The 13,603-nt window shown below is 32.9% G+C and overlaps 1 protein-coding gene and 1 long non-coding RNA gene across 3 annotated transcripts; both read right to left on the reverse strand.

Annotated features, from left to right (window-relative positions):
• Positions 1–57: 57 nt before the first annotated feature.
• Positions 58–7,351, reverse strand: LOC107023489. 2 transcript variants are annotated; one of them, XR_003578901.1, is made up of 3 exons: positions 6,975–7,351; positions 6,178–6,401; positions 58–233 (listed from the first exon to the last, which is right to left on the reverse strand). It is a non-coding gene; the product is annotated as an uncharacterized LOC107023489 (long non-coding RNA). The 2 variants fall into 2 exon arrangements; XR_001457208.2 differs by lacking the exon at positions 58–233 and having other exon boundaries at positions 5,972–6,401; positions 6,975–7,350.
• A 1,343-nt stretch (positions 7,352–8,694) lies between these two features.
• Positions 8,695–10,719, reverse strand: LOC107023766 (membrane steroid-binding protein 2-like). The gene is made up of 2 exons (XM_015224562.1): positions 10,293–10,719; positions 8,695–9,391 (listed from the first exon to the last, which is right to left on the reverse strand). The coding sequence occupies exons 1-2, from the start codon at positions 10,601–10,603 to the stop codon at positions 8,980–8,982; spliced, it is 723 nt and encodes a 240-aa protein (XP_015080048.1). The 5' UTR covers positions 10,604–10,719; the 3' UTR covers positions 8,695–8,979.
• Positions 10,720–13,603: the final 2,884 nt, after the last annotated feature.

Raw genomic sequence — 13,603 nt, forward strand, 5'->3', positions numbered from 1 at the left:
AGGCCCTTCCCCCCCTCCCCCGACCTCGAGGCCCCATGCCCCGAGGACCCCTACCCCCTGACCTCGAGGAGTTGTGCCCGAGGCTCCCACCCAAGCCTCGAGGCGTCGTTTCCCCAGGCTCGGACTCACTCCCACCCAGACCTGGAGGCACCTTAGCCCTATGCACCTTAGCCTAGGCCCCCATCCACTCACCTTTCCTCCAACCTTGTTCCTTCGCCCAACGTCGTGCCCACCTGAAATATTTTAAATATAAAATTATTTGAGAAAACTACTTCTAAAAGTCGACTATTGTTTTCAAAAATATTCTGAAAGTTTTTATTCAACAAGATATTGAAAACTTATTAACAGTTAAACTTTAATTTCAATCAATTGTTTTTTACACAACTAATCAAAATTGATAAATTATTGACTAAAAATAGTGATCAACTATAAAAATTCAAAAAAAAGTTATTTCAAAGTAAATAAAAATGTTTTTATTCCTTGAAAAGTTCTTTTGAAAATAAGATAAACTTAGTCATATTGATTAGTCAAGTGGAATATCATTTGATTGAAATTATAAGGCAAAGTAAATTAACGTAACAATGGTTTATTTAGGAGGATTTAATTAACTTAAACTAGTTAAAGTGTTATTTATAAACATATTTGTATTATAGTGAATGTCTAATTATGTGAGTCCTTGTAGGATATGGTTAGGAATCCTACTTAGGGACCAAGTAAGGTTTCCCCTATAAATAAAGGGGTTTCCTTCATTGTAAAAAAGATTTGTGAAAGAACTATGAATCTTGAATATACTTCAAGATGAATAAGAAGTCTTTTATCTTCTTCCTACTTTATTATTCTTCTAAATTTATATAGTTTCATAACACGCTATCAGCACAATTGTTTTATTCTTAAAGAATTATGAAGAAGTCGGGGAAAGTGCAAAAGAGATCTTGCATAAGTTATGCAATAAGGTTCTTATATCTTCGAGGTATGATTTATCTTTATGTTATAGTTATTTATGTAACAGATCTAGAGGTACCATCTAAAGTAAGTATTTAATGAGACTTGTCGACTTTCTAACGTTTAATTTTAACCGACCAGGAAGAGATTTTCTTAATTTATTTTGATAATTGAATAAGCACAACTTAGTGAAAGGTATGTTTTCAACCTTTATATGAGGTATATAATCTATTAAGCTATATTTATTAACTACTAATATTGATTATAATAAATCAATAATCTCAATTTTGTGTGTAATTATAATGTACTATCATATTAATGATCATCAAAAGTGATAAAATTACAATTATTTTGATGGCTTGAGGTTGAGCCTCAGTGTGGGTAAGACGATAGATTTAAGTTTTATCGCACCAAAAGAATAAGACGATGGATTTATATCCAATCGCACAAAGAAGGTAAGACATTGAGTTAAAGTCATGATGCACCATGATGATAACATATTGGGTTCAAGACCCATCGATTTATGACCTAAGACACTTTTATATGGATAAGACATTGAATTTGAGTTTTAATGCACCATATTGATGATACAATAATGACTAAAGAAAAACTAATGTGTTTTTGATGAGAAGTCATGAGATTTACTGAATTTGCTCCATTATGCAAAGTGAATGTAATAGTAGTGCATAATATGTTTGAAAGAAGACAAGTGACTTAATAATGAACATAAATATGGAATGAGGTACTAAAGCTATCATAATTTGATATGCTCACATGTTTGTGTTCTATTATCAAGAATGAGAACTTTTGATAAATATTAAAAATATAAATCTATTCTCTAAAGGGAATGAGGTGTACGCCACTATGCTAGGCATGAGAAAGATTGCGATCTTTGGTCAATGATGTGGTATCACCAAGAATGTATCTAAGAAGACATGTATTATAGAAAAGTTTCATGTTTTATATTCAATCTTGTATTGGACAAGAATTAGTGCACTTGAGGCTCATTTTATGGTAAATAAGAACTTTGCTAATTCCAATACTTTCTTTAGTTTGACACGATTGTCTGGGACATCGTTAGTCTATAATGTTTAGACGAATTATGGAAATTTAAAATAATGGACATTCGTGGAAGAACCTAAAAATTCTTTTAAATGGTGAATTTTCTTATACTAATTGTTAGCAAGGCAAGTTAATTGTGAATTGAATCTCCTGCGTTCTAGGAACGTATACAAATATTTGTGGACTTATTCATATACCTAGTGGAATGTGTAGATACTTAATGTTCCTAATAGATGTTTCTTCTATATGGTCTCATGTGTGCCTATTATTATCTCGCAACTTGATGTTTGCAAAAATATTGGAACAAATAATATGTTTGCATGCACAATTTTCTTCAGATTAGTTCATTCAATGATGGGATCACGACTCACCTAAATGGTAAAGTAATTGAGAAGAAATAAATCTGAAAATTAATATTAAAGTAATAAAATTGAAATTTACTCATGTAATAGTAAATCAGAAATTTACTAAACCAAAAAGCACATGGGTAGTAAACATGGAGTTTACGATACTAATAATTTTATTAGTTGGCATGAAGAATTTGATTATCGCAAAGATGTGCATATTGAATAATGGACATACATTAAAAAAACTAGAAGATTCTTCAAGAATTTTTTGCGTTGCTTGTTGTCGTGATAAAGTTGATTGGATCAACTAAAGTTGGGACTAAATCCCTAAATTCTGAAAAGTATAAAAGGTGAATATGGGCCCGTTCACCTATCATGTGATATGATAAACAGATGCATCTATTAGATAATCACATGTGTGTTTGTTGTCAACCTGTAGTTTGACATTCATAAAATTGTTCATGCAAAAATAATTGAGTTAAGAGCACAATTTCAGAATATGTAATCAAGACAATTTATCTTGATAATATTGATAAATACTCAAGATGTTGTGACATTAAGTGTATGAGATAGTGAAATCATTGCTTGTGAAAATAAAGCTCCATGTGTTGATCTGAAATATGATCAGATTTTCTTTCAATTGATTTATGATCAGGGACCAAATATTTTTATCTGATTATTTTGGTATGTAGTATATAATCAATGAATATACAATGATTCACAAAGATAGATTCTCCAAAAGATTGAGATATATGTTAGTTTGTCTAACATAAGGGGGGAGATTAGAATGGACACGAAAGTTGTAAATACTCTTATTGAATGTCTCTTAAGGATCGAGTCTATGACATGCATGAAGCGTGATAGACTAATCAATTCTAAATAAAATAATCCTTGAAAAAAGGGAGGATAAAAGAATCAAAATGATCATAATAAGGAGATAATGTGCTCTAGGAGAGCCTACGACATAACACTTTATAAAACCTCATGAAGGGGTTGCTCACTAAAATAATGAAGTGATGAGATCTCAATAAGTTATGTCTATTGTGAATCGATACAAAATGATATATAGTTGACGATATCTTTGATACCATAGCGTACAATATTGTAAAAGATTATGAGGATATGAATTCTACATCTATTAAAGCATGCTTGTGTAGAAATAATTATCAAGTGAAAAGTGAAATAATGCATCTTGGTAAGCTTAAAGCTTATATGACTTGCAATCTAGGCACTAGAAGATGGCATACATATTATATTGAATGTTGTCACTTGATAGAATTGATATGAAAATATACAATGGGTTCAAAATCTAAAGCATATACAAGTTTTTGGAAAACTTGTCTATCATCCTCATAAGGATCAAATAGATTCAAAATGCATAGAGCATATACAAGTATTATTATACAAGTTGATAACTATAATTGAAACTCTTGAAGAGTTTTCAAAAGGCAACAGATTATTTGCTTAAAGAAGTTAAAGTAAGGAACTTGGAGAAATCTTTGACCCTGAAAGGAAGATTCATAAAGGAGATAGAAGAAAGCATATTCGTCGAGGTTTTTCTACACTCATGAGCTCCAAATAATGGTGATATCAACATGCAAGAGGTATGTTCAAGTAATATTATTGTTGATTTATTCACCAAGTCTCTATCAACTACAACTTTCAAGAAGATGGTGCAAAACCTTGGAAAATGAAGATTTAAGTCCCTAAATTGATGTTGTCATTAGCGGATTAATACGCGATGTACTCTTTTTTCCTCACAAGATTTTGTCCCGCTGGATTTTCCTTGTAAGGTTTTTAATGAGGCATTCATAATGCGTATTATTAGATATGTGTACTCTTTTTTCTTCACTAGATTTTTTTCCCACCGAATTTTATCTAGTAAGATTTTAACGAGACACATAATCTACTGACATTCAAGGGGGAGTGTTATAAACATATTTGTATTATAGTGAATATCTAACTGTGTGGAGTCCTTGTTGGATATAGTTAGGAATCCTACTTGGGGACCAAGTAAGGTTTCCCCCATATATAAAGGGGTTTTCCTTCATTATAAAGAAGATTTATGAAGGAACTATGAATCTTGAATATACTTCAAGATGAATAAGAAGTCTTTCTCTTCTTCCTACTTTATTCTTCTTCTAAATTTATATAATTTCATAGCATAAAGTAAGATTATGCAAATGATTTCGATTAAAACAAGATACAAAAGAAGTAAATCACTTTTTGGGGGATCTACTAAGAGTTTGGGCCAGCATAAGTTTTGGATCTGCTGCTGAACTTTGGGCTTCGGCCCATGTCACTAAATATCTGTGAATACTAGTGTATATACTCTACTTCCTTTGTATATTGGACATATACAACCAAATTTGCACATGTATCATAGGTATGTCGACTGTATATCAACTCCATTTCTTGCATACTTGATTCCATTTCACTCGAACAAGATGAAGTTGACTCGATGAATATCAGTTGGGTTTCAACCAAATCGAAATTCAAAGATGACTGGATGAGTCTTTACTTTGAACTTTACACACACTTTCAAAAATATTAATATGAATATTTCACCATGAAGTGAAGAAATCAAGAAAATGGAGAAGTTGCAGTAGAAACAGTATTGCTTGAGTGACTAGAAATTGAAGAAGTGTTACGAGGGTAAAATGAAATTCTGGGATTGGTATATGAAAATTGTAGTTGTTTCGGCCATAATTGGAGGTTCCATGGAGTTTTTCATGATTAAGACTGGATTTTATGATAAAGTGACTGTTCTATAAAAGTGGAAAAGAAACCCTGGGAGAATTCTCCTGAAGCCAAGGCTGTTAGAGACGCTCTTAATCCATGGAGACATCAGGATGCAGAAGTAAGAAAGGATTCTTAGCTCTGTCACTTCGGTTAAGAATTATAAGGCAACTCAGGGATTGACTTTGAAGGGAAATAGACCTAACGTAGTGCTTTTTTGGGCTTGCTCCTATTGATATTTCTCTTCGAATGTTTCTTGAAGAGAGTTTTGCAACTAACAATTGATTAATTGTTTCATCAACTTGGTTGTGGTCACTTCCTTTCTTTTTCAAGATTAGTACTTTGCTTTCCTAGATGGCATGGTTAAGAGAAACAATCAGTTGCACCTTTGAGAAAAATAGTGGAGTAGGTAGCCATTTGAGAAAAAAAACTATTATCACAGATAGAGGAAATGTTGGCATCATAGCCTCTATGGTTACTACAAGTACATGCGCAGAGAGGAATCAATTACTACAGAGAGTTTTTTCTGAAATCTCAACTGTGCACTCAACATTAGTCTATACTAACACTAAATCTTAAAGAAATAGCAGCAAAGGAGCAATATGTTTCAAGCAAGAATCCTAGTAGCAAAAACATGCTTCTATCTGTAAAGGATTCTCAAGCCAAAGATTTCATTGATAAAATAAAGACTCAATCCGTTATATGCTTAAACGAGGGACTCAAAGACTGATTAAAGCACTCAATCGAAGTAAGAAAGATCAGTCTATGCGATGAAGATCCACAAACGAGTAAACCAATATACATAGCGATTCATGAGATACTTAGACAAACAGTGAACTAAGACTGGAAATCAAAGCAAAGAAACAACAAGACATTGAGCATCTGGAATGAAAATTCAAAAGATGACCTTATAAATTATGATTCATACTGTATTAAGCAACATATAGAGATAGCAATATTTCTTAAACTGCTATTGAAAATAAATAACAGTTATTTAACAAACTTAAATAGATGTACCGCTATTTAACTAAACAGAGAATTAACTGGAAAAAGATGAATCATAAAAGGAGAAAAGGGTTACGTTTACCGGGCAGCAATTGGGATGAGATGAAGTTTCAACCACTGAAATGGTGGTTGGACTCCCACGGACAAAGAAGCTTGATACAGCCGAGGAGGAAACCGCTTCCATTAGCTATATGAAAAACCCCTCTATTTTAGATCATTAAGATTTTTTTGTGTTTTTCGATGGTCAAATCCGTGAAGGAAGGGGGTTATGCAGGGAAAAAATGGGTTGATTTTGTGTGGGGAAACCTACAGAAATTTACAAAGGGGAGGTGTTAAAATGTCTGTCAATCTATAAAACACATAGCAGTCATATGCACTAAAACTAAACCTATACTAACACTAAAACTTTAAGTAATGGAAGCGAAGGAGTAACATGTTTGAAGAAAAAATCATAGTAGCAAGAACATACTTTTATCTATAAAGTATTCTGAAATCAAAAATTTCATTGATAAACAAAATATTCAATCCATTATTTGCTCAAACAAGGAACTCAAAGAAAGACAGATCAGCCTATGCAATGAAGATGGACAAACGGTAAAGCAAAATACATAACAGATTCATGATATATTTAGACAAACAGTGAGCTAATACTGCAAATCAAACCACTGATTATAATAATAAGCGAATAAACAACAAAGACATTAAGCATATGGAAAGAAAATTCAAAAGATGATCCTAATTCATACCACATTAAAGAATATAATATGCAGAGACAATAATATTTCTTAAACTTACTACTAAAAATAAATAACTATTTGCCAAACTTAAACCAGAAACAGAAAATTAAGAAAATGAAGCAAGAAAGGAGAAAAGGATTACCTTTTCAGGACAATAACGAAGATCTCACCACTGAAACGATCGCTGGACTACGACGAACAAAGAAGCTTGATGCAGCAAAAGAAGAAAACTTTTTTCGTATAAAAAAATCCTTAAATCTGAGATGCTCTATTAGCTATCTGAAAACCCTCCCTCTGTTTTAGATGATAAAGAATTTATGTGTTCAAAAATGGGGGGGGGGGGTTGTAGGGAGAAAATTGGTGGCTTTTGGAGAAAAAAAACAACGGCCGGAAATTTTTGTAAGAGATAAGTTCAAATTTTGGAAATTCTTTGGAGGATAAGAAATTTGAGATGAAAGCTGAAAGAAGGACGTCAGGATTCCCTTCTTGAAGGTGTGATCATTTAGGATGGCTACTCCATTTATTACTAAATTAAATAAAGAATGATATATACATTTTAAAAAATTAAAAATTAAATATATGGTAAGAAAAATAAGATAAATTATCTAAATACATGATTTATTTTATTATCTTCTATAAATTTTGTGTGTATTAGCCCATTAATTTTTTGTGATATGATTGGCGTACAATTTTTTTGGATAAACTTTACGGAACCCTCTGTAGGGTATTCGGGGAGAAGTATGTGAAGTATCACATTGAGTGATGTATTGACAATTGATACGTGATGTATCAGGACATCGAGTGATGTATACGAAATCGGGACGCGATATATCCCATGAGTGATGCATTTGAAATTCTTAATTTTTAAGGAACTTTTATAATTTGAAAAAGAGTAAAGATAATGGGTATCGTCGCTCAATTATGAGCGAGATATATAGAAAATGGTTGGTCACAACTGTCATTTAAAACTAAAGATATTTCGTTCAAAGTTCAGTAATTTGTCCATTTAGGTTAATTACCAAAACAAGTGACTTTTTTTGTATTTTAGAGGGAAAAAAGTAGCCTTTTGACTTCGAATTCAAAGCAAATATCTTCCATATATAAAAATATTAACCCGTTAAATTGTTCCTTTCCTTGACAAATTGGTATGGTTGCTTTAAAACGTCACACTATTAAAAGGAAACTTATTCTAAAATAGTTAGTAGCCGTATGAATCAACTTATTTTTAGATATTTTTTACTTTAAAGCACTTTATTAGTTTTGAAGGTATTTAGATTTAAAAGTCAAAACACTTCATAACTAGAAAAATGTTTGGAAGTCAAATGATTTAAAATAAGTTAATTCAGACGTGCACCTAAATAAATATGATAATATGATCGGTATCAAAAGACTTGCTTTCAACCTTTTACACCCACTAGTATTTACGATCCAAATTTCTTGAGGTCTTCAAAGTTCAACCTACAATATTCCCCACATACAAACATTCGAGCTCTTTTGATTTATTGGCTTTAGAAAAACGTTCTCGGTACGCTCTGGACTTTTTGGTGCGACGAAAGCGAAAAGATGGCCTGGCTGGACTGCTCAGATTTGACGTTTGGTGTGTATATTTATTTCAGTTCCACCAAATTGGTTGCATTACTTGTAAAGATCAATTCATCAAGAAAGTGCTTAAAACCTTTTATGGCCGGCTGACCAAATACTGTTTGTTGATGAGACAAACAAAGATATTTAACGTGTCAATATTTTGTGAAGTTATTTTATTTGGTCATTAATATATTATTATACCAGCTATCGTATGTCTATACCAAACTTAGACGCCTCTTTTAGAGCTAAGCCATGAAATTCTCCAGAAACATCAAGTGTAGGCATAAGAATTAGACGTAATATGGAGACTGCAATTGCAACATTAGATACATTGGTTTAGACAAGATAAAGGGGGGGTGTTTCCAGCTAAATCAAGCATTACCTCAGTAAAGAACACCTCTATAGACTATAAGAAACAGGAAGTGAAATGTGATTTGTTCATTATTTCATACAACAGTTTAGACTATATCTTGACACAAGATGCTATGTATTTCAGATCTCCATAAAGCAGTTCCGTTTGGTTCTCACTTCTCAGCTTGTCACTTGAACTAAAGTTGTCCCAATTAGTCCTTCTTGTCGACATCAGCCTCAGATTTGACCACAGATTCAGCAGCAGCAGTCTCTGAAGGGGCATCAGCACCAGCCTCGGAACCTTTTGATGGACCATCATCTTCCAATGGCTTGGCACTCCCTGAAGCATCATCCTCGGCTGGCTTAGCTTCACCATCAGTTGCTTCAATAGTTTCGTCATTAGCTTGCCCATCATTTACTGGCACTGCCTGCTTCACAGTACCAACTTTGACGTATTTGCTCATGAATTTGTACTCCCAATCTTGCAAGGCATCAAGCTCAAATGCACCAAGGCCAGAAATATCCCCTGTGAGATCTTTTTCCTCAAAGGACAGCTTGGCAAGAGCTCTACTAGCATCCTTTCCAGCAAACAATGCATAAGGTCCCCCAGGTCCATAAAACATTCTGCAGGAACACACACATTTAAACACAAAGATGACAAGTCCTCAGCATTTCATAAAGTTCAACGGTTGATTCTGATAGGTTAGGTTCACATTTGAGCAAGGAACTTATTGAGACTCGTATCAAGATATTTGATCTATCAGGCGATAAAGTTGTGGATGAATTTAATGTACATGAGACTAACAGAACACATAATTTACCTTCATTTAACGATTTTTGTCTGCTGAAACAAGGACAGGGGTAAGTTTAAAACTTCCGAATCCAAGAGTTGTAAATTCAACTAAGCAATCTGTCTACTCCGACTGGACTTTACTGGACATAAATAAAACTAGATAAACAACAAACTGAATATGTTTTCCGTCTCCTCAAAACCACAACAAAATCAACTAGTTGATTACTATCTAAACGATGATGAACTGATGATAGCGAAGCTATTTGAATTAAGCATGGAGAACTCGAGCCACTTGTCTAAGAATTACACACAGGTCACTTTTGCTATCTTGAGGAATTGAACCTAAAAACCCTATGGACCACTTTCCGTCCTTCGACTAGAATTGCCACCTAACCAGCAGAGTTGCACACGTAATTGACATTTCGAGAACATCAAACATCTCATCTAAAGGCTCTCCCCGTCGTGTCAGGCACCAAAAGTAATAAAACAGAATGGATACTGATTGTCAGGCCTAAACAGTACACATCATCCCAAAGTACACAGGCGAAATCCAGAATATTAATCAATGGGGTGTTAAATACCAAATTTTCATCACCTTAATTCACAATCATGAAAGTGAAATATCACCCCAAAAAGCAAATCCAAAGTCAAAATCCAAAAGCATAGAACAAAAAAAAAATGAAGATAAAGAAGGCGAAATAGCTTACACTACTTACGGATTAAGAAGAATACCTGCTCTGAGAAACATCATAGATCTGACCCTTAATAGCCATCAACAGAGGCTTTTTGGGATCAGACCCATCATATTCCTTCAACTCATCTTCAGTAACTTCTCCAAGTTGAACAGGAGGAGGCAAAACCTGTGTCTGTTCCTCGAAGTCTCTAGACCTCTGGTGGTGAGCATGATCAGATGAGGGGAAAAACCCCGAGATAGCATAGTAGAAAGCAACAGCTAAAGCAACAATAGTGAAAATAGTTGCAGGAGATAGACCCGTGGATTCTATGATTGATTCTTTCCAGGCATCCCATTGTTGTAGGGCCATGCTTCTCCGACTCAGAAGGGATTTTGACTGGGAGAAAATATCTGCAAAATAGGCGATACAAACCAAGCGGTGTGAGTATTGTTGAATGATGAAACGGGCGATAGGGTTTGTTTATGTAGTGGCAACTCGGACTAAGTACTAACACGCCAATTTTTTTAAAAAAAAATTTATAAATAATTTAATTTTAATTCTTAGGACTTGTTTGAACTCCAAATATATTTAAGAAAAACTTTGAAAATGCTGTTTAATTCTTGGCAAAGTAGAATATTTGACAATTTTTAAGAATTAAAAAAATTAGCCCATATTTAATATTTTATATATAAAAAAAGTAACTATCATTTATTAATTGCAAACTAATATTTATCTACCCAATCACTCCATTAAAGACCAATAACTATTCCTCTATGCTATCTATATATAGAACGTGACAAAAAAGAACAATTTATTTTTAATCGCTTATAATTCATCTTGCATCAATGACAAGTTTGAGTATGCGATTATTCTTGTATGTATTGTTGTTTTGTTTTTATTGATTATTATCAGTTATGTTATAAGATTATTTTTATACTGAACATATTCACTATAAAAAGACAATACAAATTTAAATGTATTTTAAATAATTTTTAAAATTTATGGGTATAAATCATATTTTTATAAAATAGTCAAATATTTTTCAAAAAGATTATGGTCAAACGCATGGTCAAATTTCATCCAAAAATAATTTGCCAAACATATTTGAAATTTTGGGGTCAGAAATAAGATAAATATTTTATGAAATATTTAATATCATAAATTTTTTAAAATAAAAATTCTTATATTTTGTACTTAATCAAGCATCAACATAAAACGGGGAGACTAAAGCAGTAAACAATTAGGTGTCGTTTGGTTTGAATACAAGTTACGATGAGATTATGTATGATGGGATAAATCATGTCAAGATTAGTTATAATGAACTAAATAATACTGAGATTATTTCTCATTTTCTTATTGAATGTTTGATTTGTTGTATTCAAAATATAACGCACGGCATAAATTATAGAGACAATTTGTTTCTTTACAAAAATATCCTTCACTTTATTTAGTTTTTATATTTTCTTTGCAAACTTTAATAGTTCTTGTAACACCTCGCAACAAGAAGAACTAGAAAAGAGTTTAAAATCTGAAAATACTTATTTTTGGAAAGAACAAGAAAATCTAGAAAATTTGTCTAAATTAGGAAATTGAGTTTTGGTCATTTTCAAACGACCATAACTCCTAACTCATCGTAGTTCCAGACATGGTTGAAAAGACCTTAAAATACTCTTTCCAATGCCGCTAAGTTTGCGCGATTTCAATATCGTATGAGTGAGTTATGCCTTTCGGAAGTTGGGTTGTTGGATTAAGGAAAGTCCAATCCGAATTTGGGAAGGAAAAAGTTGTATTTTCCTTACATAATTTAATTAATCCATTTTAGAGATTAAATTTGGGTTAAAATAAGACTTTATTCAGTTTAGGAAAAAAAAGAATTCATGCTAGGGCTTGGAGAAAGGAGAAGAGAAGAGAAGAAGAAAGAGAGCAAGATTCGCCAAGATCGTCGAATTAACTTGAGGATTTCGTTGGGGGTGATCCGTAAAAGGTATGTGGGTCTATCTCAACATTGGGTTCGTTCACCCACGTGTCAAGCATGTTTGATTTAGAGTATTTCATTCCAAAAAGATTGGATTTTGAATGTTCTTGAATGTAGTTTCTTGAATTACTTTCGTTCTTGAACATGAGTTGAGACTTAGGAATTCTTTGATGATCTAATTGTTGTTCTTAAATTCATTGGGTTAGATCCTTGTATATATGATGTAGGTACTTGAAATCTAAGTGAATTTGAGAAAAGCAATCGAAAAAGAACGATTTATGGTCAAAAAAACGAGATGAAAATTCATCAAGCGTCACCTAAGGAGGCAGGTGCGACGCGCCCCATCTACACTAGAGAACCTAGGGCGGGGCGCCTGCAATGCACCATTTTGGTGCCTAAGTCAATTGGAGTTGGCGTGGCGCGCACAGGACGCGCCCGAATAGGCGTTTTGCTCAATTTTTGTAATTCAGTATAATTAAGCATTTCTAAAGTGTTTTAACACTTCCTAATAATTCTGACTACTCTAAATGACTTCTAATCATATAGAAATCATCCACAAACATGAATTACAACCTTGAATTCACAACTTCAAATTCAAAGGAAGTTTAGAGCCACGTTTAGAAAGTTCATAGAGTCCTTTCAAGAAGTCTTTTACAAATGTTTTTAAACTTGTTTAAGACTTAAAGATTAGGTTGAGTAAAGAGTAAATATAAGAAAAAGAAGTTCATTTCAAGTTTCATAAGTCTTTTAAAAACGTTTTAATGTCATTTTAAGACTTAAGTTTGAGTTCAGTTCAGAGTAAAGTGAAGTCTTCTCTTCAAAGCATTATATGGGGACTAAGTATTTCCAAGGAAGTATATAATGTTTTCACATTTAAAAAGGATGGAAACTGAAATTTTCGGAAAGCCTTTGGGTAAATTTTCATAAAAGAATAATAGTTTTCTAAATGAAGCAAGCAGAAAAACTGAGATATACATTTGAGAGAGAAGATGTAAAAATAAACAAGAGGATAAAAAAGGTGGAATGGAACATACTACTCTTAAACGGTAAGGCAACAATATGGGTGGAATGGAAATGCTGCACATTAAGGGATATTGAATGAAACAGTGTAGAGAAAGAAGGCTTGACTAATAAGCCACGCTAATCACATGTAGATTGTGTTCTATGCTTGATGGTTTTAAAGAGAGAAAATTTATTAGTTGCGTCTGTTGGGGATGGGTAATGGTGGCTGTTCAGAATCTCGTAGTTGGAGCGATGAAGGAGTTGGTAGCGCGACAATATATTTAATTAGGTTTTGTTTTAAATGGAGCGGTATTTACGTAATTTGACATTCATTTTTGGATTTCATGCTTTTAAAGTAATATATATATATATATATATATATAGATATATAG

Source organism: Solanum pennellii, chromosome 6 (genome assembly GCF_001406875.1).
Source record: "Solanum pennellii chromosome 6, SPENNV200".
Classification (NCBI taxonomy): Eukaryota; Viridiplantae; Streptophyta; class Magnoliopsida; order Solanales; family Solanaceae; genus Solanum; species Solanum pennellii.

What these genes read in the sequence shown, in the direction of transcription:
- LOC107023766 (XM_015224562.1), bottom strand. Translation starts at nt 10,603, where the DNA reads ATGGCCCTACAACAATGGGATGCCTGGAAAGAATCAATCATAGAATCC. An exon ending in TATGATGTTTCTCAGAGCAG is followed by an intron (nt 9,392 to 10,292) that starts GTATTCTTCTTA and finishes GTGTTCCTGCAG; the next exon opens with AATGTTTTATGGACCTGGGG.